Genomic DNA, 26719 nt, shown 5'->3' on the forward strand with positions numbered 1-26719 from the left:
GCTTTGTTATAATCATGTAGTCTATGCCTCTTTTGGAACATCATCAAATATTCAATTAAATGTGAATTAACAATTCTACAAAGTTCAAAACTAATGCTAATATTTTAGTTTTGTCCCTGGAACACAACTTGGGTGCAGAGAACAAAATGAGTTGTATTAAAATGAATTTGAGGGATTTAGCTTAGTGGCGCCACCACCTATCTCACAAGTGCAAGGTCCTGAGTTTGATCCCCCCCCCCGTACCACAAAAAAAAGAAAGAAAAATAAATAAATGAATTTGGCTTAGGGTTATAAATCCTTTTCAAATCTACTAAGACACTATATAAAGTACAAGTAGATGAAATTAAAAACCACAGAAAAGTTTATTTTTGAGAAATGTCTCAAGTTTTTTAAGTTATACTCACTAAAAACATCACAAGCAGTATTTAAAATTAGAAAGAAATCAATCCATGATATTAATACAGTTAAATACTTATCCCTTAATGCTATAGTTTGGATCTTAAATGTTCTTCTGTTAAAAGGATTGGGCTCGGAGTAGCACTATTGAGGATGGCATAACTTTTAAGAGGTAAGGACTAATGGAAGGCCTTTAGGTCACTGGGGATGTTCCCTTACAGAGCACAGCCTCTTCCTCTTTGTTTCCTAGTCATGAGATGAACATTTTTGCTCTACCTTGCACTCCTGCTAAGATGTGCAGCCTCACTACAGCCCCCAAAATCAACACAGCCAATCTAGTACAGACTAGAACATCCAAAACTATAAGTCAAAATAAACTAACAAAGCTAACACACTCTATAAGCACTAGGGATTGATTCCAGAAATCAATCCCCTTCCTCTTGTAAATATGAAAATCTGAGAATGGTCAAGTCCCTTTTATAAAATGGAATACTGTGTGCATATAAAATCCTCCCATATATACTTTAGATTACATATGTAATATAATGTAAATGCTGTGTAAATAGCTGTTACACCGTATTCTCTAGGAAATATGAAAAAGTATACATGTTCAGTAGAGAACCAACCATCTACATTTTTTTAAACCATCTAATTTTCAATCCACAGATGCAGAATCTCTGCATACAAAGGGTCAACTGTATAAGTAATGCCAGATGAGAAATTTGAAACATGAGTTATCAGAAATTTTATTCTCATTTCTATAGCAAATATATGACAAGATTACAAAAACTGAAAATATCCATTGGCTCAAGGCAACAGGTAAGAAAAGAAAAAGATTGATAGTTTGAATATTAATATATATAAACTAAATAAGAAGGAATCAATGTTTACATAAAATTTAAGAGTAGATCACTTAAGGGCCAGGGATTTACCTCAGTGGTTCTGCTGCCTGCCTCGCAAGCACAAGGTCCCAAGTTCAATCCCCTTTATCAATCAATCAATCAATCAATCAATAAGATCGCTTAAAGGACAGCATTTCAGCTGGGGATTTAGCTCAGCAGTTCATTGGCCTGCCTTGCAAGCACAAGGACCCGAGTTCAATCCCCGGTACCAAAAAAAAAAGGACAGCATTTCTAAGATATTTTAAATATTAGATCATTTGGCAGCTTTCAATAGTTAAAAGATATTTCACATATATTGAAACCAAGTAAATGTAGGAAAAAAGGACTTAATACAAAATAGTTAAAAAATAAGTCTGTTTTATCAGTTTTAAAAGAGTGTTGTGTATGATACGCATTAAGTTTTGACCTCAGGGATAACTATTATCATCTACATAAGAAAGATTTGTATTATTTCAATAATTAGATTTTCTGCTTTTAAGAGTTCTTAGCTATGAGATATAGTTCTTAATTATGAATCTATGATCCACTGTTTTGAGAGAATTCTGTTACCTTATATAAACTAGTTGTTATGTGTTCGGTAATATAATTTTAAATTGGACAGATTTACTATCCTTAATGTTTTAAGTCACAAATGTTAAAATGTAAACTTGTTTTAAATAATTTTTCTATTAAAAAATAAAAGAAACAGGGATGGGGATTTAGCTCAGTGGTTCCGTAGCCTGTCTCGCAAGCGCAAGGACCGAGTTCAATCCCTGATACCAAAAAAAAAAAAGAATAAAGAAACAAAGAAGCTGACATAGCTATAGTAATATTAAAAAATTAGATATCAGGGTCAGGGGTATAATGTGATAGTAAAGCACTTGCCAAGCATGTGCAGGTAGTACAACATATGCCTGGTTCAATCCCCAGAACTGAAAAAAAATAGATATTAGAGCAAAGAATATTATCAGTTTGTTCAGAGCCAGGCACTGTGGTGCATGCCTGTAATCCCAGCACTCAGTAGGCTGAGTCAGGAGGATCACTTGGAATTAAAGACCAGCCTGGGCTACATAGTGAGTTCAAGGCCAGCCTGAGCAACATAGCAAGACCTTGTCTCCCACTTAAAAAAAAAAAAAAAAAAAAGGTAATGACAGCAGCAGGTACAGCTGCACAGATATGTAATCTCCACTACTCAGTAGGCTGAATCAGAAAAAATCAAAAGTTCAAGGTCAGCCTGGGAATTTATTAAGGTCCTGTCTTAAAAATTTCTTAAAAGGGGCTAGGTCTAGGGCTGGGGATTTAGCTCAGGGGTTCGGTGGCCTGCCTCACAAGGGCAAGGACCCCAGTTCGATCCCCAGTACCAAAAAAAGTGGGGGGGGGGGCGCTAGGTCTAGTTCAGTGACACAGCACTTACCTAGCCTGCATGAGGCCCTAGGTTCAATCTCTGGTACCATAAAAAACAGCAGGTGGAGAGAACATGAATCACATATGGTATACTTGCTAGGTGCCACTTAATATATATTACCTTATCTAATTCCCCTCCCAAAATCCCATGAGATTATCAGTGATCTCATTTCATAGATGAGAAAAGTGAGATTCAAGCAGTTTAAGATCAGGAATAAAATCAGCTCTGTTCTGCTATAAAACTCCAGGTGTCCCTTTCTTTTCTTTTGGATTTACTGTTGCTATTTTGATTTGAGAGGGGAATTGTTTTGTTTTTGGTTTTGGTTTTTGCAGCACTAGGATCACACCCATGACCTTGCCCATACCTGGCAAGCCCTCTACCTCTGAGCTAGCTGTATCTCTATCCCTGTTTTGTTTAGCATGAAAGAATGTTAGAGGAAAAAAATAGGGCTCTTTATTCCTTAGCAAGGTCAGATTATAACCTGAACATTTACAATGATACCAACTACCATTTATTGAAGTACCAGTGTAGGAAATTTTACTTACAATACTCCTCACAATACTCCATAGAGCATTACTGGTTTTACAGACAGGAATAAAAAGTTCAGGAAATTCACATACTAACTGGCAATCCCAACAAAAATGTTGGGTTTTTTCAAGATTTAGCCATTTGCCCATCCGTTGGAAACTGGATAAAGAAGATGTGGTTTTTCTGTAAAATGGAATACTACTCAGCCACAAAGAACGAGAAAATAGATTCATTCATAGGAAAATGGATACATATTGAAGATATACTCCTAAGTGAAATAAATAAGTCACACATGTGTAAATACCGAATAGTTTCCCTGGTGTGAATAATCTGCAACAATGCATAAGATTCTAATAAGATTACTGACATTTAGAAATGGGAAAGGAGCTAAAGGTGTAGGGAAGGTGGGATGGGTAGGGGAAGAGTAAAAAGGGAAAAGAAAAAAATGTGAGAGAATGAAAAGATGAAAATAAAGTGTTTGTAGATGGGGAGGGGAGGAGGGGGTGAAGGGAGGGCAAAGGTAAGGGGAAAAAATGAGAATCAAGACTTGCCATGTAGAGGTACAAGATCCCAACAATGAATGTAACTGTACTGTATCCCTAAAATGTACCAATAAACTCAATTAAAGCTGAAAAAAAAAATGTTGGGTTTTACAAAGGCTCACCTTTGCTCTTTTATGGACCTGGGGACAATAGGAGAATAGGAAATGGTATCAACTCAAGAAACATTATTCAGCAGAAACAAGTTATGTTAAGTGAAGCCCTAATCCTAATGACTGGCTATTACTTTTTTTCTCCAACACTAGGGATAGAACCCAGTGCCTTGAACATGTTAGGCAAATGCTCTCCCTCAGTCCAATATTACCCTTTACGCACATAAACACACACTTCCTCACTTCTTTGGTAAAATAGCAGAAGTAAAATCAAATGCAGATATTTTTTGAGAGTACATTCTTGCAAAAGCCAAATATTACTGAATTATAAAAGATACAGAATTCCTGCCCTTCAAGAAATCATGATCCAGGCCGGGCGTGGTGGTACATGCCTGTAATCCCAGCACTCAGGAGATGAGACAGGAAGATCACTGTGAGTTCGAGACCAGCCTGGGCTACATAGTGAGTTCCAAGTCAGTTGCAACTACATAGTTGAGACCTTCTCTCAAAAAACAAAACAAAAAAATCATGATCCAGTGATACAGGTAGAAAAAATATAGTGGCAGTTTCAAAATAGTGTGACAAATAAGATCACAAAGTGAATATAAGTTCTATGGAAGTACACAAGATGACCAACTGATGCAGTCTTAGAAGATATAATAATGCCCAGAGGAACTACTAAGCTGAAGAACAAACTAGAAAGCATTTCAGGCAGTGCAAAGACCAGAAGAAATACCAATTAATTCATTTGCTTTTCAACTCATGAAGCCAAAAAATAGTGTTCCTTAAGATAGTTCTATCAACTGTTTCTCTACATTCTAAACAGAAAAAAATCTTTCATTTTAAAAATGAACAAAAATGCCATATCATTAGAAGAACATAAGAGTATATATTGAAAATTAGTTGGAATGGGAAGAAAGGAGCTAAAGGTGTAGGGAAGGTGGGATGGGTAGAGGAAGGGTAATAAGGGAAAAGAAAAAAATGTGAGATAGTGAAAAGATGAAAATAAAGTGTTTGCAGATGGGGAGAGGAGGAGGGGGTGAAGGGAGGGCAGGGGTAAGGGGAAAAAATGAGAATCAAGACTTGTCATGTAGAGGTACAAGATCCCAACAATGAATGTAACTGTACTGTATCCCTAAAATGACCAATAAACTCAATTAAAGCTGAAAAAAAAAAAGAAAATTAGTTGGTAGCCCAGTTTGGAAACAATTTCAACTCTGCCCTTCAGCACAATTCCTATACTATTTAAATTATCATAGGACATAAAGAAAGTGGTGAGGATGAAAAGCTTCCTTCTCATAGCATAACTCATACTAAAACTGATGGAGGTAAACCAAAGAAAAGCATAAATAAATAACACTAAGAATGTACATGAGAAACTCCTAAGTGTTGTATTCAGAAAGTAAATTGAATATCATATTAATACATCATAATCAAGTACCATTTCTTCTAGAAATGAAAACATGTTCCAACATTATAAAATGTATTCTTGTAAAAATATATTGATTAAATCCTCAATTTATTAGGGATGAAAGGTTGCAGCCTATTTGGCCTAGCACCCATTTCTTTGGTACTGGACTGCAGTATTGTTTATGATGCCCAGACAATCTAAGTATTGGCATATAAGGAAGATCAATTGATTACAACAATTATGTCACCTTGAGTAAAGTAGTACAATTAGCAATAATAACAGCATCAAGCACAAAATGAAAAATAAAAAACTGTGGTAACTATTAATTTGCCATGTTTACCTATAGGTACTAACTAGATTTATATTTGTATAACAAAATCTAAGACAAATCAAAAAATCATATACAGTAAATATCCACTCAATGAATAATTTTACCATAAGAGGAGAATATTTAAAAGGGATTAAGAGGGGGAAACAGAAAAAAGAAAAGAAAGAGATTAAAAGCAAGGCTGAAGGACAAAGGAGGGCTACGCAAGCCTTGGGAAACTGGTGAACAATACAGGAGGGTAACAAAATAGGAAAGAACAAAAAAGTAAGATCAAAACAAGACAAAAAAAACTTTTAAAAATGTTCACACTCATGAAAAAAAGAAAAAAAATGAAAACCAAACACAAAGAAAAAGAAAAACCCAAAAGCAAAGAGAAAGAAAAAAAAAAAGGAATTTCTGTTATTTCAAGCCTATGTTTATCTACTGGAAGCTACAGTTTTGGGGCAGTAGCCAAATGAGGGCATGGCTCTACTCTCACTGGCAGATAAAGAAGATAGTCAGACCTCAGATCTATGCCAGACAACCACCAGCAAGAGTGTAATAGAATTAGGACTGAGTGCCAGTTCTGGTACTTTCAAATCCACAAAAGTTCAGGCTGATCCTGGCCTCTGATCATTGAGTTGGAGCCTAAGTCATTTAGCTCATAACGCTCTGGGTGTCTCTTGCCTGCCTGATCACACAGCTCCTTGACCCTGGACATCTCCCACAGTTGTCCCTTGCCCAGTCACTATGGGAGTTTAACACTGGTGGAAGAAACATCAAGGCAATCAAACATTCAGGTTGTGCCATGGATACTGCCAGATACTTTTAGCCACAACTACAGGGAGAGTTGAAAGCAAAAACAGAGCCAAGGGATGTTAAAAAAAATTTTTTTTCCATTTGACCAGAAAAAAATCATGGGTAATTTGAGGCCAAGGAGAGAATGATTAACACCATTAAAAAGAAGCCAATCCAGGCATGGTGGAGCATGCCTGTAATCCTAGCACTCAAGAAGCTGAGGTAGGAGGATCCAAGCAAGTTTGAGGCCAGCCAAGGACAATAAAAAAAGATGACTTGAGAGAATCTCAAGATAGGCCAAAACCCACACACATCACAGACGCAAGGGTATAAAAGTAAAAACTTGAGAGCCAGGTACAGTGGCGCATACCTGTAATCCTAGCTCTAGGAGGCTGAGGCAGGAGGATCACCATGAGTTCAAGGCCAGCCTAGACTACACAGTAAGTTCAAGGACAGCCTGAATTATATAGCAAAACCCTGTTTCAAAATACCAAAAAAATGGGGCTGGGGATTTAGCTAAGTGGTACCACAACTGCCTCCCAAGTACAAGGTCTTGAGTTCATTCCCCAGTACCCACATTTAAAAAGAAAAAAAGTATAAACTTTAAAATACTTTGCTTTGGGCTGGAGATTTAGCTCAGCGGTTCGGTGGCCTGCCTTGCAAGTGCAAGGACCCGAGTTCAATCCCTGGTACCAAAAAAATAAAATAAAATAAAATACTTTGCTTTGAAAACACAACCCCAGGGCACCCTGCTTATTCAGGATAGGTCACAGATGACAGGACAGGGAAGAGTGTGTTTCTGTACCCAGTTCCTTCCTTCTCTCTCTGCTTTCTGGCCACCAGGAGTTGAGCAACTTTCCATTCTTTCACCATGCTACTTCTGCTCTGGAACCAGCCAACCCACAAAAACCATGAGCCAAGCGCCAGAGATTTAGCTCAGTGGTTCTGCTGCCTGCCTTGCAAGCATAAAGACCCGAGTTTGATCCCTGGTACAAAAAAAAAACCATAAGCCAAAATAAACCTTTCCTCTTTTAACTTGTAGGTAGGTATTAGCTATTTTTACCTAGCAATGGGAAAATAACTAATATAATAATATGTGATTTTTTAAAATTATCAAATTGGGAAAAATTTTTAAAGTAGTAATAGTCTTGGCAAGGGGACAAGAAAATTAGAGTTGATGGCTGGGTATTTAGCTCAGTGGTTCCACCACTTGCTTCACAAGCTTAAGGTCCTGAGTTCAATTCCTATTACAAAAAAAAAAAGAAAGAAAGAAAGAATTACAGAAATGAAGCTGGAATTGTAAAGGTTCTTATACAGTATGACATGTTAAAATTCTAAATTGATTTTGTATAGATTATTCATTTTTTGGATTTGTTTGTGCTTTTTTGGGTTGTTTTTGTTTTTTGTTTTTTTGGGTTTTTTTGGTACCGGGGATCAAACTCAGGACCTTGTGCTTGTGAAGCAGGTAGCAAAACCACTGAGCTAAATCCCTGGCTCCCAAAAAATTTTTTAAAAAATATATAACAGTTTACTTAGATGGTTTTAAATTAGTTCATTATGGAGTTCAGGATAACTGGAGCAACATATAATTCTTAAATGGAACAATCTTATTGCTAGGCAATGGCTTTGGCTTCAGGTAGGAAAGCCTCCCAGAATTTTATCAGCTGCAACCAAAAATTGTTAAGCAAACAAGTGCAAAGATCTACAACCTGAATTCTTAAAATTGTAGTAAGTTAAATGAAATATGTAAGGAATATAAACCTAAGGCAGAAAAGCCAGCTTCAGATTTTGTTGTAATAAACCAAATAAAAGCTGATCACACACACAAAAAAGGAAATACTAGAGTATCATTTAACCAATAAAAAATACAGCATTCAGTGTCTTAATTACTTTTTCGACGCTGGGACAAACTATTCAAATTTAAAAGAAAAAAGGTTTATTTTGGCTCACAGTTTATAGAGGTTTTAGTCTGTAGTCAGTTGGTTCCAAGGCAGGGCAGCATGAGAGAAGAGAAAGAGCTCATGGCAAGACAGGCAAGAAGCACAGAGGGATTAAGGGAGCAGGATACCTTCAGTAACCCACCTCTTTCCACCAGGCTTCCTTTCTTAACATCATACCCAGCTATAAACCCATCAATGGACTGACTAATGTGGTATCACACACCTATGATGCAGTATAACATACCCATTGTGGAGAGCATGTCTGCCTAGTTTGCTGAGTTAGTGCCCAATTAGTGCTTTAGGCTGATATAGTTATTTTATCTTGCTAGATAAAGGAGTTTGCCTGCTTTGCTATAATTATAATGATTTATATATGAATATGAGATGTAAGACATGTAATGGAGGATCGCGAGATGGTGATTTCTCCACACTGGCTATAGTCTGTTACACTAGGAAAAATCCTCATTGGAGGAGTAATTGTTGCCATGGGGCGTTGCCTAATGTGGAAGAACTCTAGTCTATATAAGGAAGTGTATTCCTTTGTTTGAGTGCCTTCTCCACACAATTAATAAAGCCTCAGAAGGATCCTAACTGTTGCGTGCTTTCTTGCTGGCGAGCGGCGCGCGACAACCCATGATCCTAAAGCCCCATCTACAAGGACATGAGGATTTAGGGGAACAACTAGATACAAGCCATACATGCAACAGTAACCCATTAGGTGTGAAAGATGAGAAGAGTGAAGAGTCAGTGGTGATTCTGAGTTTTACAGCTTGAGACAAATGAGTTGTTCTACTACTAAAGTAGATACAGGAAAAATTTATGTAGGAAAACATGATGCCTTAGTTCATTACCTACTGAATGTGATCTACAATCAAGTGGAAGATCTCAACAAACAAATAGAAATAGGGAATAAAGGAGAAAGGTTAGGATCCAGCAGAGCTCTGTACAATAAAGCTTTCAATGGCAATGGAAATTTCTACACATTGTCTAATACAATAGATATCAGCATCTATGGTGCCTTTGCTCACTTGACCATAATGAGTGCAACAGAGGAACTGATTTTTAATTTTTATTTAAATAGCTACAGGTAGCTCGAGACTACTATATTAGACAGATCAAGTCTAGAGATGTAAGAGTATTCACAACTTTTCTTTTCTTTTTTTAATGTTTTTGCAGTGCTAGGAATTGAATCCAAGGCCTCCTGCATGCTAGGCAAGTACTCTATCACTGAGATACATTTACAGCTCCAGTTACACATTTTTTTTTCTCAGTATTGAAAACAACCCAGGCCATTTTGATTGAGCTACATCACCAAATTTTTTTTTTTTTTTAAGACAAGGTCTCAGTAAGTCACTAAGTTGCCCATGCTGAGCTTGAACTTGAGATCCTCCTGTTTCAGCCTCTCAGTGTTGAGATTACAGGCATGTACCTGATCCCTGGCTTGTACTCTCATTCTTTCACTTTCCAGACACATGAAAATATTTTTTATTCAATTTAGTTTATTCAACAGTCCTAAAATATCACACTGGGTTAACCTATAACAAAACTAACGAACTACAATCAAACCTATCCTCAGCCAAACAGCATTATTTAAATAATTTATAACTCCACTTCATGTCAAAACAAAACTAAGTAAAAATTACATGGTCTTGGGCCAGGGATTTAACTCAGTGGTGCCGCCTCCTGCCTTGTAAGTGCAAGGTTCTGAGTTCAATCCCTGGTACCAAAAAAAAAAAACAAACAAAAAAAAAGTCTTGAGAAGCTAACAGGACCATATAGTCACAAAACAAGCCATTCACAGATAAAGAAGCCTAGGTTGAGATTTACAGCTTCACTTTTTAAAATACTGACCTCTCCATCGCTATCAGATATCACAATGAATGTATCTTCAACTCTACGCTTCCTCTTCACACTGACAGAACTTGTGGTTTCCATATCCTTCTTCTCCAGGTTCTGAGATTCAGAAGCTTCTTTAACTTTTTTCTTTCTCCGTGGCATCCTTCTAACTGGAATACAAAGTGAAATAATTCACTCAAAGAATAAAGTTTTCTAAAAGCTATTCAATTTGTTCATGTAAAATAAAAAGACACTCATCTAATGAAAACAAAATTGGGTTTCATTAAAAATTGTTTTTCTATAGAGGAAAAAATATAATAACCTCATCTCCAGGGTGAAATTTCAATAGCAGTAATACAATAATTTTATCATAGTTCTTTATACATTAACATAGATTGCTAGTTTTACATTAACACAGATAAATGGTTTCTAGATTAAACATTAATAATTTGCCTAAAAGATTTTTTATTTATATTAATGCCTCAATCTAACAAAGGGACTCTTACCAAAAACTCATAGCTAGTAAGCTAATATCATATCCAAAGGTAAATGACTGAAGGCCTTCCTTCTCCTTCAGATAAAAAGCAAGATGAGAATGTCTGCTTTTCACTGGACACTGTGACCTATTCCTATAATCCCAGATACTTGGGAGGCTGAAACAGAATAGTGAGATGGAGGCAAGGCTGAACAACACAGCAAGATCCAGTTTCAAATAAAACAAAAAAAGAAAAAGAATATTGGTTTTCATCACTGAAGACTAAACTGGAAGTTCTAGGTAGTTAATTAGGGAAGAAAAGATTTTTTTAAAACTTTCAAGTAAGAAAGGAAAAGGAAAATTATCACCATTTGCAGATGACATTATCATGTGTTAAGACAAATTTTTAAAAAACTAAAGAATCCACTAAAAACCATATAGTAAACAAGTCTGTCAAGGTTGCAAGAAACAAAGTTAAAATCAATTACATTGCTATACTAGTAATAAACAATATCTAATTTTGTTCTCAAATTCAATTTCTAACAAATTTAATAAAGGAAATGTAAGACTTAGAACTGAAAATTTTAAAATACCACTGAAAGTCAAGTATGGTGGTACACACCTGTATACTCAGAATTCTGAGAGGCTAAAGCAGGAGGACTGCAAATTTGAGCCCAGCCTGGGCAACTTAGTAACTTAATGTAACCCTGTCTCAAAATAAAAATGAAAAATGGGGATGTAATGCAGTATAAAGGCCCTGATTTCAAACTTTAGTAGTACAAATTTAATTAAGTAATTCTTGTTGAAAGAGGGGCTGGAGATATTGTTCAGTAACAGAGCTCATGCCTAGCATGCATCAGGCCCTGAGTTCAATTCTAGCATCACCAAAACAAAACACAAGCAATAAAAGAAGCAGAAAATTTTTACTTCATCTGAATTATTGTACTCCAACTATAGTTTTATGGGTTACTAGACTGGATCTCCATACCAAAACAGTTAACTATGTATGTATATACACATACACACACCTTGCTGAAAAAAATAAAGATGATGTAAATAAATGCAAAGTCCATCTATGTTCATGAAATGATTCAATATTACTATGACAATAATCTGTACTTTATATAAGTACAATATAATCCCTAATAAAAGCCCAGTTAAAATATGACAAAATGAAAAAATGGAAATAAAGTGTTTGTAAATGGGGAGGGCAGAAGGGGCTGAAGGGAGGGCACAGACAAGGGGAAAAAAATGAGAAGCAAGACCTGTCATGTAAAGGTACAAGATCCCAATAATGAATGTAACTGTACTGTATACCTAAAATGTACCAATAAACTCAATAAAAGAAAAAAAAAAAAGCCCAGCTGGTTTTTCTGTAGAAATAACCTGATCCTAAATTTCAAGTGGAAATGTAGGGGTCCCAGAACAGATAGAAAAATCTTGAAAAGAAAAAAAAAATGGAAAACTCAGACATTCCAATTTCAAAACTTAACTACAAGTCCGGAGTTCTAGACTGGGAATATGGCTCAGTGAAAAGAGTGCTTGCCTAGCATGTGCGGGGCTTGGGTTGGATCCTAACACTTGGGGGAAAAAAAGCAATAAAAGAAACAAAAAATTAGATTTCATGTAATTTTTGCATGAAACCACAGAACATCAAAAAAGGGAAAAAAATTAAACAAAAAAGATACTTGCAAATTATCTAATGAATAAGGATTTGTAGCCAGAATATATAAAAGACTCAACTCAATAGTATAAAGACAAATAACCCAAATAAAAAATGGACAAAGGACATGAATAAATATTTTTCCAAAGAAGATACACTAATGACCAAAAAACCACATGAAAAGATTCTTAGCATCATTTCTAAAGTGAAAGAAGCAAAGCCAAGCATGGTAGTATATGCCTGTAATGCCAGCACTCTAGGAGGCTGAGGTAGGAGCATTACAAATTCAAGCCAGCGTGGGCAATTAAGCAACCTAGCAAGAATTTGCCTCCAAAATAACAAAAAGGGCTGGAGGTGTAGCTTAGTGTGAAGGTCCTGGGTTCAATCTATAGTATAAGAAAGACAAAGAGAGGGAGGGACGGAAGGAGACAAGAAGGCAGACAGGTAAAAGGAAGCAGGGTAGCTAAGATTCCATTTATGTGATATGTCCAGACTGGGCAAATCTACTGATATAGTAAATTAGTGATGGTTAGGGAGTAGGAAATACACAATGGCTGCATGGGGTTTCCTTTGGGAAAAATTAAAATGTCCTAGAATTAGAAAGTGTAATGATTATATACTACTGCGTATTTACTAAATACTACTAAAATTATATATTTATGGTTAAAATGATAGCTTTTATGTTAATTTACTTTTACCTCAATTTTTTTTTTCAGTGCTGGGGATTGAATCCAGGGCCTTTTCACTGAGCTACATTCCCAATCCTTTTCAAAATTTTTTATTTTGAAATGCTAAATCTCTTAGTTGCTCAGGCAGGACAACTTGCCTCAGCCTCCCAGGGTGCTGGGATTATAGATGTATATCACTCTGCCTAAAAAATTTCACCTCAATTTTTTTAAGGGAGGTGTCTCAGGCAAGAATGGTGGTGCATTCCTATAATCCCAGCACTTGGGAGACTGAGACAGAAAGATCAAGAGTTTGAGGCCAGCTTGAGCTACACAGTGAATTCGCGAGCAGCCTGACCTACAGAATGATACCCTCTCATATAACCAAAAAGAAAGAGGAGGGTCTCCAACTGGTTTTATTCTCTTGAAGAGGTAGTCAGAGACTTAAATAGAGTAACCTTAACTTTATTACAAATTTCTCAAATTGATTAACCATTAAATTATTTCTAAGGAAATTATTACATTATTATTGGGCATCTACAATCTTAGCATTAGGGATGCTAAAAATGCTTCAGGTATAAAAGATTGTAAGTAAGCACTGCTAGAAATAAATTACATACCCAGATAAAGCCAATTGACAATTCCTTGTATGAATAAAAACACAAACACCAATCTTTTTAGCTAACATATAAAAATCATTATGTATTAATTGGGATATGATATAATGTTTGAACACATGAGTACATTCTATAATGTTTAAATCAAGTTAAACATAACTATCTCTCTGAAATACTTGTAATCCTTTCTCCAGTTTTTTGAAATGCATGGTACACTGTTATCTAATCACCATAGTGTGCAATGGCACACCAGAACTTATTGCTCCTAACTGTAACTCAGTACCCATTGATCAACTTTTCCTATTCTTTCTGACCCCCATGCCCCTTGACTCTGATAACCATCATTCTACTCTCAACTTCCAAGGTCAACTTTTCTCACATATGAGTGAAATCATATGGTACTTGTCTGTGTGTGGCTTTTTTCACTTTAATATAGTGATCTCAGCTCATTTGAGCTCTATTATAGTGTCACAAATGACAGGATTTCATTCTATTCTATAGCTGAATAGCATTCCACTGGGTACATGTACATTTTCTTTACCCATACATCCACTGATGGATAATTAGGTTGTTTCTACTTCTTGGCTATTGTGAACAGCACTATAGCACATGAGTGCAGATATCTCTTCAACATACTGATTTCATTTCCTTTGTATATACATATACTCGGGAAACTGATGGATTTTATATTAACGTTTTAATTTCCTTAAGACCCTCTATACTATTTTCAATCGTGGCTATACTAATTTACATTCCCATCAACAGCGTGCAAGGATTTCCTTTCTTCCACATTCTCCCCAACACTTGTTATCTTTCATCCTTTTGATATCAAATATTTTTACAGGGATGAGGTGTTAGCTGGTGTTTTTTTTTTTCTTTCTCTCATTGAGTTTGTTGGTACATTTTAGACATACGGTACAGTTACATTCATCATTGGGATCTTGTACCTTTACATGACAGGTCTTGGTTCTCATTTTTCCCCTTGTCCCTGCCCTCCCTTCACCCCTTCTTCTCCTCTCCATTTACAAACATTTTATTTCCATTTTTTCATTTTCTTCTATTTTTTTCTTTCCCTTATTACCTTTCCCCTACCCTTCCCACTTTCCCTACACCTTTAGCCCTTTTCTTACTATTTCACACTATCAATTATTTCATTAGGATCTTATGTACTATTATAGTTTGTTCACACCAGAGAAACTATTCAGTATTTACACATGTGACTTATTTCACTTAGGAGTATATCCTCAATATGTATCCATTTTCCCATGAATTTTTGATTTGCATTTCCCTAATGACTACCATGTTCCCTGCCAGCTTGAACCACTGGTGATAAGTGTGTGACTGTCCCATTGGACAGCTTGTACTACTGGTGGTAAAAATGGATCTCATCACTTTTATCGGTCTATAATACGATGACATCTGCTCTGCTAAATCAATGCCTTTCTTGCATTACTATAATCAAAGATTCCCTGAGAAGCAGTACAAGTTGCCCAATGGGACAGTCATGCATGTACCATCCGTGGTTCAAGTTGAGGGGAGCAACTGAATTCAAATCAGAGCCACTCAGCAGTAAGACATACAAATTACAGTCCTACACGAACATGTTAATGATGCTAAGTATTTGCCTTTGTATGTCTTTTCTTTCTTTCTTTTTTTTTTTTTTGGTACCGGAGATTGAACTTGGGACCTTGTACTTTCGAGGCACATGTCGGCACCACTGAGCTAAATCCCCAGCCCTGTTTTTCTTTTTTTTAATTCAATGAAATGTTTATTGACTAAATATAGAATAAATTATCTAAGGGGTTTTAATCTGGAGATACAACAACTCCATATATTCAGAGGGCTGTCACAAAGAATGAAAGATTTGTTTAGTATTTCCTCAAAATCTATACCTTAAAACTTGGGAAAATATAAGCGAACAAAAAGCTAAAGGAGAGTTATACAAAGTGCAGCACATACCTTAATAGTATTTTTCCCACAAAATGTGTTCCACACTTGTCTCTTCTTCTAAAAAGACATACAGTACTTACTAGAGTTTAGTACTTCTCATGAACTTAAATTACTTTTTTTGACACAAGGTGTCACTGTGTATTTCAGGTTGGACTTGGACTCACTATGTAACCCAAACTGGCCTCAAAATTGCAGCAATCCTCCTCTGCCTCAGTCTCCTGAGTGTTGAAATTCAAGCATGGTAATATCCATCCAACGGAGATTTACCCTGCACAGCTTAAACTGCATTTTTATGGTGAGCTCTGCACTGATAGCAATGAATATATTCACACTTTGGGCGGAAAATCTAACAGTTTTACTATAAAATGGTCTATTTGTTCCTCAGCTACATTTCCACATTCTACCTCAGGGATTCCCAGGAGGTAGGGAGAAGTGAACATAGTCTCCAGAGGATGAATCGTAAACCCAGCAATTCAGATACAGCCCTTGGGAAAAGTCCTCCTCTAACCCTAAACGCATCCATAGAACTATCAATCAGTGGTGTGGATGGGTAGGTGGTATGTGCTGAGGCAAGAAGAAGGCTGACAGTCACTGCTCTACATGAGTCAGTGGAGCTTATTTATAAATCACTAGGAAGTGTAAACTAACTGCATAATACTGATAACTCCAACCAAATTGCTACACAATACAAAATAAGAATTGCTTCAGTTATTTAGCATAATGTTTAACTACTTAACAGTTTGCCCTGAACATCATTTTATTATTGACAGCTAAGTTAGGTAGTAATATTATAAGCAGTCAGACAGGAGAAGGCCCTCAAAGAAGTCAGTGCAGAAGATGAGAACACATTACAATTGTGGATGGTGGCACATTCCTTGAAGGCCAGGCCTCTAGACAAAGATCAAATGATTATACTTACTTCCCCAAGGATAAATAATGATTGATATTCCCTATAGGCATTAATCACTTAGGTGGGGGACAAAGGCCTTAACTTATCCCTTTCAGGAAAGGTCCTTTGTTCTTTCTTTGTACACTTGCTACATGACTTGCTTCTCCATTGGATGGAGATTACCTAAGCACTTATTCTTGTAATCTTATTGGCTGACCACGTTTTGTCCCACCTATGCCCATCTCCAGATTTTGCTCTACAAAACTTCTTCGAGAAGTGAGCTCATGGGCAACCTACTTTCCAGGTGTCCCCTTCAATCTCTCTTAGAAGCTATCTCTCACAATAAATATTTCCTACTCATGGGCCAGGGATTTAGTTCAGTGGCACCTCGCCTGCCTCATAAATGCAAGGTCCTGAATTTGATTCCCGGTACAAAAAAAATATTTACCCCTACTCTTAACCTCCATTGTTCCTAAAATTCATTCTTCAATTTTAGAGAACACAAACTCAGAATATCAGACATCTAACAGGTTGGGAGTTATAATATACCTTATATCATTCCTATATCATATGCCTGTATCAAGTTTAACCAATCAATTCTTGTAATGAATAAATCTGATTAAATTTTTGTTTATATTTCCTGTTATATTATCTTATAAAAATCAACAAAATAAAAAAATACATAATTTTTAGTCATCCTGTATTTAAATAATAGGACTGGTAAGTGTTTAAGGATTAAAATATATACAATTAGTGAGGTTAAGATGGTAGAGTGGTGCCAGGTGTAGTGTTACACACCATAATCTCAGCACTCAAGAGGCTGAGGCGAAAGAATCACTGCAAGCTCAAGCCCAGTCTGTGCTAAATAAAGTTCAAAGCCAGTCTGAACTATATAGCAAGACACTGTCTCAAAAAACTAAAAGATGGCAGGCAGACTGGTGAGTAGCAGTAAAACAGCCTTGCCAATATCGAGAAACCAGATACTGGAAAAAACAACTTGAGGAAGAAAAACAGAAGCAGATCAATGGGAGTCAGAAAAGAACTGACGGAAAAATTAAAAGTCACAGGTAAGTTTGAGAGACAGATCACAACACAGAGAAAGGAACAAAACAGTCTAGACTCTTCCCTTGGCTCACTGGGAGGGGAGGCTAGGCTGGCTCTGTATGAATAAGTAAGCTAAACACAAAGGGCTCCAGGGAGAAACAGCAGTGGCAGACTGATATGTCAACATGGGCTGTGCAGGGAGCCCACCCACCGTCATGATCTGCAAGGACAGTGTAGGGGTTTTGCTCCAAGGGGGTCTCCTTCTACAAGACAAACAGCCAGATGGGGATCCCAGCACAGGCACCTGACATACTGCCAAGTGCTTCACTGTAGGTTGGTTAATTGAATCTGAGACTCAGAATAGCTAGGGGACAGCTTCACTCACTTCAGCACTCCCACTGTTGAACCTCCCATAGTGACTGGGTGAGAGACAGACATGCGAGATAGCTACAGACAGGGAGACCACTCTGAGAGGTTTGAGCTCTGGCTGGGAAAGACACAAGACCCACTCCCCACAGGGCAAGGCCAGGCCTGGCTAAAGATGCACTGAGTACATGAAAAGGTTTCCAAAAGAAAGCCAGGAAACTGAAAATTTTCTTGACAGTATTGACAGCAGATGAGACCAAAGTAAGGACAGACTATCATAATTAGAAGATAGGGATGCTTTCAAAGACCAATTATTCAGAGAGACCTTAAAAACAAGAGAACATGAAAAATGGATCCAAAAGCTGCTAGATGACACAAAGATGACAAACCTAAGACTACCTACAAAAAGTGAAAAATCAGACAACAGTACAAATGGCATAAAAAAAAAAACCTGTTCACAGAAGTAATAAAAGAAAACATTCCAAATACTATATAGGGAAAGAAATAAACATACAGTAAGTGAGATATATAGAACCCCAAAGAGCCATAATCAAGACATCTCCACATCACATTACAGTCAAAAAACAAAGTCCAATACAGGACAAAATCTTAAAAGCTATTATAAGCCAGGCACACATCTGTAATCCCAGCACTTGGAAGGCTGAGGCAGGAGAATCGCTGTGAGTTCAAGACCTGCCTGGGCTACATAGTGAGTTCAACTACATAGTGAGACCCAGTCTCAAAAAAAACAAAAAACAAAAGGCTGGGGATTTAGCTCAGTGGTTCTGCCTCCTGCCTCGAAAGCTCAAGGACCCAAGTTCTATCCCCAGTACCAAAAAAAAAGCTATTACAGAAAAGCAACAAAGCACTTAAAAGGTAAATCCATCACAATTACAGCAGATTTCTCAACACAAACCTTAAAGAAAACTTAAAAGTGTTTCAAGCCCTAAAAGATAACAACTTCCAACTCATACTTATGTAGGTACAGGATTCCCTGTAGGTAGGGAAAAGACAGGATGAAGGCCTCACTGAGCTTTGTGAGAAGTTAATGGTAAGAAAATGTTCAAGTGGAAAGGGGAACAAGGGAGAGGGTGGAAGAAAGGAAGGAAGGGACAAGAAAAAAAGTAAAAATAAAAGGAAAAAACAGAAACAAAGCTTTTGCATATAGCGAGGGGAGGGAAACTGTGGAGATGGGGAATGGAAAAAAAAAGATGTAGGATATATCATATACTGGTGCAAATTCTCTATGATAAGTGTTATGTACCAATAAATGTTTTGCTCTAAAAAAAGAAGTTAACGGGGAGACTAAGGGCTTCTACAGATGGTTAACCAGAGGGGGCTTCTGCCTCTGCAGGTAAGACTCAAACAATCAGAAAGACAGAGGCAGCCAGACTCAGGAGCAGAAGAGCAGAGCAAGGGAGACAAAGGAAAAGAAACTAAGATGTCACGTAGTACAATTAACATAAGAATCACATATTTCCCCTTTATTTAATCCATAAACCTAAATTACACATCCATAGAACCCCATCCATAGTTCTATTCTCCAGAAAACAGCAGGAAAAGGTCATATAGGCAACTGGAAGATATCCACAGGGAAGACCAAAGATAGCCAGGGAGCCAATCAGATTCCATGAGCCTACATCGGAAGAAGAAACCCAATAAAAGAAGATGCAAACAAGGAATCTACAAGTTTTCCCTTTTGAAAACTCCCTATTCTCCAGAGTAGTGCTCTCTCCCTCTCTCCCATTCTCCCCTTTCCCCACCTCCAAATAAGTTGTCCGTTTTTATTTTAAATTCTGCTTATTTAGTTATTTTACTGATGCTGGGTTTAGGATTGCCAGGAGCTGCATGTTCCAGCAGAGCAGTGGCATGGTGTTCACCCCTCCCCAGATACATTTATATATCCTCCAAAACTTCTTTCAAAATTGATAGAGAGCTGGACAGTGGTGGTGTGCGCATATAATCCCAACTCTGGGGAGCACTCAGTCTGCCCAGAATTCAAAGCCAACCTGGACTACATAGTGAGGAGTTTAAGGCCAGCCTGAACTATATGGCAAGACCTTGTCTCAAAAGTAAATAATAAAAATAAAGCAAAAAAAAGCCCATAAAACAAAATTGGAGAAATAAGATATTTCCAAGACAAAGAGCACCTCAAGAAATCCATGACTATTTATAAGTGCCTTGGAATGGCTGTCGCCATTCTGATGAATAACCCCCTTCTTCACCTTAAGTTCCACTTTCCTATGTCAGGCATCACCAGTCATAAATGAGACACGTGGAGCAAGGCTTGTCCATATAAAGAATAGATCGCAAATAATGACCCCTGAGTGGCTGCCCATGCAGCTGACACAATCTCTGACCCACCTACACTAGTCACCCACCATATAACCAATCCCCTTCTACCCAGCACACGCTCTTTCTCTTCTCTTTCTCTCTCTCTCTCTCTCTCTCTTTCTCTCTCTCTCTCTCTCTCCCTCTCTCTCTTTCTCTCTCTCTCTCTCCCTCTCTCTCCCTCCCTCCCTTGTTCCCTTTACAATAAGCAAATAAGGCTCTCTCATAGAAACTCTGTCGGTGTGGGGAGTGATCCTTGGCAGGCACCAGCTTCTTTTAATTATCAAATGAGTACCCTCCAAAATTCCCAAGAATACTAGAAAACAGAGCTAAGAGACAACCTACAATGTGGGAAAAAATTTTTACGAGCTACTCCTCAGATAAAGGACTACTATCTAGAATATATAAAGAACTCAAAAAACAAGTCAGATACCCACAAACACAAAGACCCAATTCAAAAATGGGCATCTGAAATGAACAGACATTTCTCAGACAAAGAAGTAAACGCAGCAAATAAATATATGAAAAAATGTTCAATATCACTGGTCATTTCAGAGATGCAGACGAAAACCACATTGAGATTCCATCTTACCCCAGAAAGAATAGCTGCTATCAAGAAATTCACCAATAACAAATGCTAGCAGGGCTATGGGGAGAAAGGAACCCTTCTTCATTGTTGGTGGGAGTGCAGACTGGTGCAACCACTATGGAAATCAATATGGAGATATCTCAAAGAACTAGGATTAGAGGTTCCATTTGACCCAGCCATCCCTCTGCTGGGTCTTTCCAAAAGAATCATACCACAGTGATATATGTGCACCTATGTTTATAGTGGCAGTTTGTAATAGCTAAAACTTAGGAAAAACCCAAATGCCCGTCAACTGGAGACTGGATAAAGAAGACGTGTTTTTTTCTATAAAATGAGGTACTACTCAGCCATAAAGCACAAGAAACTAAAGAAATTTATAGCTAAAATGGATGCACATTGAGGCTATGTTCTTAAGTGAAATAAACAGGACCCACTTGAGTAAATACCGACTAGTTTCTCTGGTGTGAAAAACTAAAAGTGTAAATATGGTTCAAATGGTATTATCAATAATGTGAAACAGGAAGAAAATGGTTAAAGGGGAAGTGGGAAGGGAAGGGGAAAGGAAATAAGGGAAAAGAAAAAATATGAAAAAAGGAAAAAATGCAAACAAAGTCTTTGTAAATAGGGAAGGTTGAAGGGGGTGAAAGGAGGGCAGGGATATAGAGAAAAAATAAGATCCAAGACATATCATGGAAAGAAAAGTACAAGATCCCAATGATAAATGTAACTGTAGTTTGCTTTAAATGTACCAATAAACTTAATGCGGGGGGAGAATATCCTACAAAGAGACAAGCCAACAACGCCAAAAAATCTAATCTAATCTAACCAATCAGGTTGAGCAGTTAATCAGAAAGGGGGGAAAGAAATCATCAACAGGAAAATAATGCAATGATGTGATAAGGACAAGGCCTTATTGAGGTAGAAGATTAGGGCATGGCAAAGCTGACTAGGGTAACAGGTGCGGCTTGCTAATTACAAGATCATGAACATATGTGCAGAGCAGTTCCCAAAGCCCTGCACATGGACTCGCGCAAGACCACAAGCAGGTTTTCAATAGAATGGCCTACACCTTATTTCAGTCTAAGGCATGGAATCCCAGCACTGTCTCTTAGGACCCATCATAAGTAGAAGTTCTCTCAGGTTTCCTCAAGATTTGGACAGCATAAAAGAAAGGAAGTCATGAGGGGCTGGTGCTTTCGTAGCTATCCATAATAGCCTATGCTGTGTTTCCTAGACACAGTGTGTACTTTTATCTTTCCCCTTATCCTCTTTTTCTATTTACTCAGCCCAAGCTTGCTCTCCAGAGCCAGTGTTTCTCCCAGTCTTCACTTTTGTTTTCAAAAACACTTTGCCGATGCTTTTTGCTCATTTCATTTAAGTCTTTTTTTGAGACAAGAAGAACCTGGAATCCATCTCCAGAAGAAGAAGCAAGCAACCCCAAACCCAGAAAAATTTAGTTGACAAGCCACTTTTTTAGAACCCATAACAGTATCATTCAGTAATAACTCAATGTGAATGGTCTCAATTCCCCAATCAAAAGACACAGATTGGCAGCCTTGTGTGGAGCAAGCCCAAGGTGGAGATGGAAGGGAGCCCGGTCTTAGGCAAAGGGGATGGCTGGCCCATCGACCTTGAGTCCCCACAGAGAAAACACAAGTGCCAGTATGCAGGCTGCAAGAAAGTTTATGGGAAATCCTCACACCTCAAGGCACACCTAAGAATTCACACAGGTGAGTGAGTGGTCCTTCACCTGCAGCTGGCAGGACTATAAGAAGAATTTCACCACTCTAACAAGGTGGCATGGCATGACCACACACACATAGGCAAGAAGTAGTTCAGATGCCCATATGCAAGAAGTACCTGATGCACAGTGACCACCTGACGAAGCGCACAGGGTGCCAAACATGCTGCAAAGGTGCAGCGCGGGCTCGAAGACCTACTGACTCAGCAACCACAGCCACTCGGATGCTAGCAGCCCAACCATCAGCCCAGTCAACTCCCCTGGAGCAAAGCTGCAGTTCCTGGGACTCCAGGAACAACCTGATAACAGCCCGGAACAGCCACTCACCTACCTCCTCCTTCTCCTTGTGCCAGTCCCTGATCCTTCCTTTTGTACTATAAGAAAGCAGAGTGAGAGTGAGAACTTGATGAAAAATCCATGAAAAAAAAAACAAAAAAAAAACTTTTCTTCACCTCAGGTGTCAATGTCAATTTATTAAAAAAAAAAAAAAAAAAAAAGTGTGCAATGTGACTGCTAATCTTGGCTTCCTGGCCAAAATTCAGAAAAATTTCTTACAATCTATCTAATGTTACAGGAGATTTCTTCCCCTTTATTTGTTTCACCCTGCTGAACCATTGCCGTGTTCTCTTTATTAAAAAAAAAAAAAAAAATCCACAAATTGCACAAATAGTGATACCCAAGAAGTTGGATAGCACCAGGAAGGTCCAGATCCTCTAACTTTCCTGATTCGGAAATTTCCAGGGTTTGTCCTGGACACACTCAAGAGAATTTTGTAACAGAAGTTGGATGCACATTCCAGCTTACTACTGAGTAATGCCTGAGCACCACTGAGAGATGGGCCATCCCTCTTGCTGGTTGGCCCTGGCCCCATGACATGGCCTTGGCTTCTATTGACCCCCAGCTGAGCTACCAAATTTGCAGTGCAGCCACCTGGTCCTACCCAGCTTTAAAACTTTACTACTATTATTTAAAAACAAAGAGGATGAGAGAGAAGCCGCTTGCCCTGCCCTGTGTCCTGCATTGGTTGGGGTGCTCATGTGCAGATCTTTGGAGCTGTAGAGCCCTGGTTTCCCTGATGTCTTCCTAGGTAGAAAACAATTCTCCATGTAAGAGGAGCCTGGAAAAAAGCGGGGGTAGCTATCTTATTTGCAGACAAAGTAGATTTCAAACCCAATGTCTTTCTAGGGGATCTGCTGACAGGCTGCTGTGCAAGAGCATTCGGAAGCCTAGTGCATGAGCTTAGTGTATTCAAGGAGCCAACTGCAGCAAGTGGTCCATCCCATATAGCCCACAGCCTGTACTTGGACAGGGTTGCCAGACACCCCAGAAGAGGAGGACACTTTTTTGCATGACTCAGACACCAGGGGGTACCATGACCCCTTTTCCTGCCTGCTTCTGGGTGTGTGAGTGGGAGACTTTGTTTCCCAGCCTCACTCTTCAGAACCCACAGGTACTCAGTGCTGGGACCTGCATCAGTGTCAGTATCAGGCTCTGCTTGCTTTCTGCACATTGTTGGGTTCAGGGCTTGATGCAGCTCTGAGGATTTGCATTTGTGGTTGTGTTGGTCACTCCCAGGCAACCCTTCTCCTCCAAAACCACTGGTGGAGCATCTCTGGAATCCTTTACCAAAAATTCCAAGGCAGAATCCAAGGGTCCAAGACCATTTCCATCAAGCTCACGTTTCCCTTTCCTGTAGGAACTTCGTTCTTTCTTTTCTTTTTACCCAGCTCCCCACCATACTTCCAAAGGCCAGTTTTGATCTTTCTTGGATCACACAGTGAAGTATTAAGTTGTACAGTTCCCAATCTGGCCTTGGGTTTCTGAAAGAAAACTTTTCATATATTTTGTAAGGCACTGATTCTATATTGTAATGATGTCCTATGCAAAAAGAAAAAAATGAAATTTTTTGTAAATTTTATTGTTTTAATATGTGTTATGGCTTGTATTTAGATGTCCCCCAAAAGCCTCATGCAGTCATAAGTCAGGTGTTTTCAGAGGTGGCTGGATCTGGAGTGTGCGATGGTGGAATTGATTCATGGTGCAATGCTAGGATCCAGGCCACTAGGATTAAGGGTGTGAAGCAATCTGCCCTAAGTAGTCTGGATAAGATAAGGGATAGAAAGAGATATGGTTGTCTCTTGCTTACTTTTTGATACTTTCTGTCCACCATGCCATGCCACCTTGGAGCCAGTCTTATGGACTAAAACCTCTACAAACTGTGAGCTAAATAAACCTTTCCTCCTTTAACTTTGGGTGTCAAATACTTTGTCTCAGCAAAAAAAAAGTAACTAAGACAATGTATGAATGTTTACTGACATTTACATTTTTAAATAAAGTTTATGCTTCATTATTTTTTTAAAACACAGACTGGCAAAACAGATCAAGAAGTAAAACACAACAACATTATGCATTATATAAGAAACATATTAAATTCAAAAAGAAATACACTGATTAAAAAATCAAAGGTTGGAAAATAACATCCCATGCAACACGAATCTGGGAAGAAGCAGAAGTAGCTATCCTAATTTCAGACAAAGTAGATTTCAAGCCATAACTGATCAGAAGAGGGAAAACTGGTCATTACATATTGGTAAGGGAACAATTCAACAGGAACAGATGACAACTATAAACACATCCGCCAAACACCAGCACACCCAACTTCACAGAACAAACACTACTGGACATAAGAAATCAGATAAACACCACCACAAACAATGGAGGACCTCAATATCCCAATGCCACAAATAGATTAACTGGAGAAAAACTCAACAAAGAAATGTAAGAGTTGAACAAAACCTTCAAACTAATGAACCTGATAGACAGCTACAGTGTTCCACCCAGCCAACCACTGAATACACATTTTTCTCAGCAGCACATGGGACTTTCACCAAAACTGAACACATACTAACCCATAAAGTAAGCTTAAGTATATGTAAAAGAATAAAAATTATACTATGCATATATCAGATTATACTGCAGTAAAATTAAAAATCAATAGTAAAAGAAATCACAGAAACTATGGAAACTAAACAATACTCAAATAATCAAACAGTCAGAGAAGAAATCAAAGAAGAAATTTGTTCATAGAATCAAACAATAATGCCAGTATCACATATCAGAACCTATGGAAATCAATGGAAACTGTTAAGATAGAAGATTAGAACTGTGAATCCCCACATCAGAAAAAATAAATAGCCTACTGATATACCTCAAGGTCCTGGAAAAACAAAAGCAATGCAAATCCAAAGCTAGTAGTACACAGAAAGAAATTATAAAGATCGAGGTGAGAGCGAGGTGGTGCACTTAAATATAATAATAATAATAATAACAATAATAATAATTTAAAAAAAAGAAAGAAAGAGAAAAGAAAAAATTATTAAGATCAGAGAAGAAATTAATGAAATTGAGACTTAAAAAAAAAACAACTTGATAAATCAGAGCTGGTTCTTTGAAAGAATAAACAAAATAGACAACCACTTAGTGAATTTCTTTACCCCCTACAAAAAAGGATAATAATAATAATAATAACAATAATAATAATTTAAAAAAAAGAAAGAAAGAGAAAAGAAAAAATTATTAAGATCAGAGAAGAAATTAATGAAATTGAGACTTAAAAAAAAAACAACTTGATAAATCAGAGCTGGTTCTTTGAAAGAATAAACAAAATAGACAACCACTTAGTGAATTTCTTTACCCCCTACAAAAAAGGAAAAAAGACCCAAATCAATGCTATTAAAAATGAAAAATACAAAATCACAACAGATTTTGCCAAAATCCAGAAGATCATTACAAGAACATATACAATAAAGTGAAGAATTCAGAAGAAATTAGCAGATTCTAGAAATGTAAGAACTACCAAAATTGAACCAAAAAGACATTAAAATCCTTAATCCAATATTAAGCAATGAAATCAAAGAAGTAATAAAAAAAAAACTACCAAGAAAAGCCCAGTTGCAGGGATTCACTGCGGAATTCTACAATAATTTTAAAGAAAATCTAACACCAATCCTCCTCAAACTTTTAATGAAACTGAAAGGGAAGAAATACTCCCAGAGTCATTGCTGGAAGGTAACACTGCCCTGATTCCAAAGCCTGACAAGGACCCAAATAAAACAGACAACTACAGGCCAATCTCTTTAATGAAAATAGACACATCATCATGACCAAATGATTCATCCCAGGGATGCAGGGATGCTTCAACATGGGGATCAAAAACTTACAATGGCTGGGCATGG

General features: G+C 37.6%; 1 protein-coding gene across 11 annotated transcripts in view; it reads right to left on the reverse strand.

Moving 5' to 3' along the window:
* The window catches only part of Uimc1 (ubiquitin interaction motif containing 1), a 159660-nt gene that overhangs the window by 85993 nt on the left and 46948 nt on the right, over positions 1 to 26719 (reverse strand). For 6 of the 11 annotated variants that reach the window (XM_033761652.1, XM_010622085.1, XM_033761651.1 and 3 more), the window contains one exon: positions 10170 to 10324. The exons of 2 other annotated variants lie outside the window; for them this stretch is intronic. In XM_033761652.1, the coding sequence (XP_033617543.1) occupies positions 10170 to 10316 (147 nt within the window). In that variant the 5' untranslated portion in view covers positions 10317 to 10324. Of the gene's footprint in view, positions 1 to 10169; positions 10325 to 15533; positions 15562 to 22815; positions 22859 to 26719 lie in introns of those variants that run through there. 3 more of the 11 variants (XM_010622084.2, XM_010622082.2, XM_010622087.2) reach the window with 2 other exon arrangements.

This window comes from Fukomys damarensis, unplaced genomic scaffold, assembly GCF_012274545.1.
Source record: "Fukomys damarensis isolate Sample0158 unplaced genomic scaffold, DMR_v1.0_HiC HiC_scaffold_9, whole genome shotgun sequence".
Lineage (NCBI taxonomy): Eukaryota > Metazoa > Chordata > Mammalia > Rodentia > Bathyergidae > Fukomys > Fukomys damarensis.